The 2107-nt window shown below is 36.7% G+C and overlaps 1 protein-coding gene across 1 annotated transcript in view; it reads left to right on the top strand.

Moving 5' to 3' along the window:
• Window positions 1-976: 976 nt before the first annotated feature.
• Window positions 977-2107, top strand: part of CENPF (centromere protein F, 350/400kDa) — a 62546-nt gene continuing 61415 nt past the window's right edge. The window contains exons 1-2 of the mRNA XM_012638319.1: window positions 977-1138; window positions 2028-2107. Of these exons, the coding sequence (XP_012493773.1) occupies window positions 977-1138; window positions 2028-2107 (242 nt within the window). The remainder of the gene's footprint in view (window positions 1139-2027) is intronic.

Raw genomic sequence — 2107 nt, 5'->3', positions numbered from 1 at the left:
ATTTATATTTCCTAAGACCAGGGCTGAGAAGAAGGTAGGTCACTTCACCGTTTATACCATAAACTGAAATATGCAAATAAACAAGTGTTTTCAGAAACTCATGTAACTAACATGTGTAGATAGCTTACCAGGAGATACTGTGCTAAGGCTTTAGGAAGTTGCCATCATTATTCTCATTTTACAAATGAGGAAACCAAGGCAGACAACAGTTAAATAACTTGTATAAGGTCATACATCTTATAAGTGGCTGAGCTGGGATTTGAATCTCTTTTGAATTACTAAGGCTGAACTGTGGACTTCTTTTCTGGTCAACATCTCTCTGGAGCATGACTTTTCCACCTTTTGGAATGATTCTAGTACTAATATGGCATTCACTCTTCATTCATTCATGTATTAATTCAACAAATGGTAACTGCTTGGTAGGAGATGGGCTACAAGTGCTGGGAGAAACTGTCAGGGAGCTATGGCCAGTCAGGGATCTCAGGAAAGGTTTTCCAGAGAAATTAGGACAAAGTATGGCTGGTAATTAATGATGGGAAGAGGGAAAGAGGAACATTTGCAAAATAACTTGTCATGCATTTTATTTCTTTATAGAACCTATTTCACTTGGAAACCTTATAGCAAAATATTTATGTTTTGTATAATGAAAACAAACCGTGAGCAGTAGAAAGCAAGTAGCTATATAAGAAGTCAAAACTGAGAAATAAGAAAAACAGAAGTCAAGGGGAGACCAAACGCCATATTATGTACTTCATAATCAATTATTTGGTAGTCACTTTTCAGAGGATGGAGAATATAGATATTATACTTGGTTATCTTTTGAAATGTGATGTTTTGAAACTTGGTTCTTAGAGGTGGTTGGGTAGACTCACCAGTCTCTGAGACATTGCTTCCTTTTAGTGTAGTAAGACCAACAGTCTGGTTATTCTTTTCAGTTTATTTATAAATGCTGGCATAATTAAGAAGGGAGAACAAAATGAGCTGGGCTTTGGAAGAATGGAAAGAAGGCCTGCCTACAAGAGCTCTTCAGAAAATTCAAGAGCTGGAAGGACAGCTGGACAAACTGAAGAAGGAAAAGCAGCAAAGGCAGTTTCAGCTTGATACTCTCGAGGCTGCATTGCAGAAGCAAAAGCAGAAGGTACCTCTGAAGCTCTGGTCTTTGCAACTGTTCACTCCTTATTATCACGGAAGTGTTGGTATTGAAAACAGTTCACTCATTTTTCAATTAATCCTATCATCTTTAAATTTAGAGAAAAATGATTTTGTTCTCTTCAAGTGGTAATCCACTCCCCCCACTTTTGAGTCATTTTTATTTTAATTGCCTCTAATTTTCTCCCTCCTCTGCCCTCGTTTCTACTTACCGGCAAATATTTAGGGCTACTGAGCTCCATTTTAACTTCTATTTGGGACGATGAACTGGGAATTGCTTTTGCATTGCACAGCAACAAGGCCAAAAGTCTCTGGTTCCAAATCTGGGGACAGTATTAGAGCATTTTGTAGTTAAATGGACGTTGCTTTCCAAGAGTGGACTTTTTTTTACCTTTGTAGTCTTGAACCTCTTCTGTTTAGGACTAGCAAATGAAAACTTAAACAGTACTTCTTCATTACCTCTGTATCAGCCAACCACATAGTGATACAATCACTACTTCTAAAATGTTTTTGCTTGTGGGAGAATTTTCCAGTTTCTGACAGTAACTAGCTTTAGCAGCCAAACTTGAAAATGAATTGCTAAGGGAGATTTATAGGGTTTATTTTTGATTTTTTAATTCTTGAAAGGATATTAAAGCCTCCCTTTCTAGGATGAGTATTTGTAGCCCTGACCCAAGATGATGTCATGCATAACTTTGTGGAGCTATTCTTTCTATAGGCTTCAAAATATTGTCATCTAACATTTCTGTGTCCATAAAGCACTGATTTCTAGCTTATTACAGCCATATCTCAGAAAATTAGTATTGGACTCAGATCTACAAATAATACTTGGTAAATTTCTGAAACAATGGATCTGTTTTCTCAACAATTCCCATTAGGTTGAAAATGAAAAAACTGAGGGCACAAACCTGAAAAGGGAGAATCAAAGATTGATAGAAATATGTGAAAATCTGGAGAA

The sequence above is a fragment of the Propithecus coquereli genome, unplaced genomic scaffold (assembly GCF_000956105.1).
Source record: "Propithecus coquereli isolate 6110/MARCELLA unplaced genomic scaffold, Pcoq_1.0 Scaffold129, whole genome shotgun sequence".
NCBI lineage: Eukaryota > Metazoa > Chordata > Mammalia > Primates > Indriidae > Propithecus > Propithecus coquereli.
The sequence above is the reverse complement of the archived record's forward strand: the minus strand, read 5'-3'. Positions and strand labels throughout refer to the sequence as shown.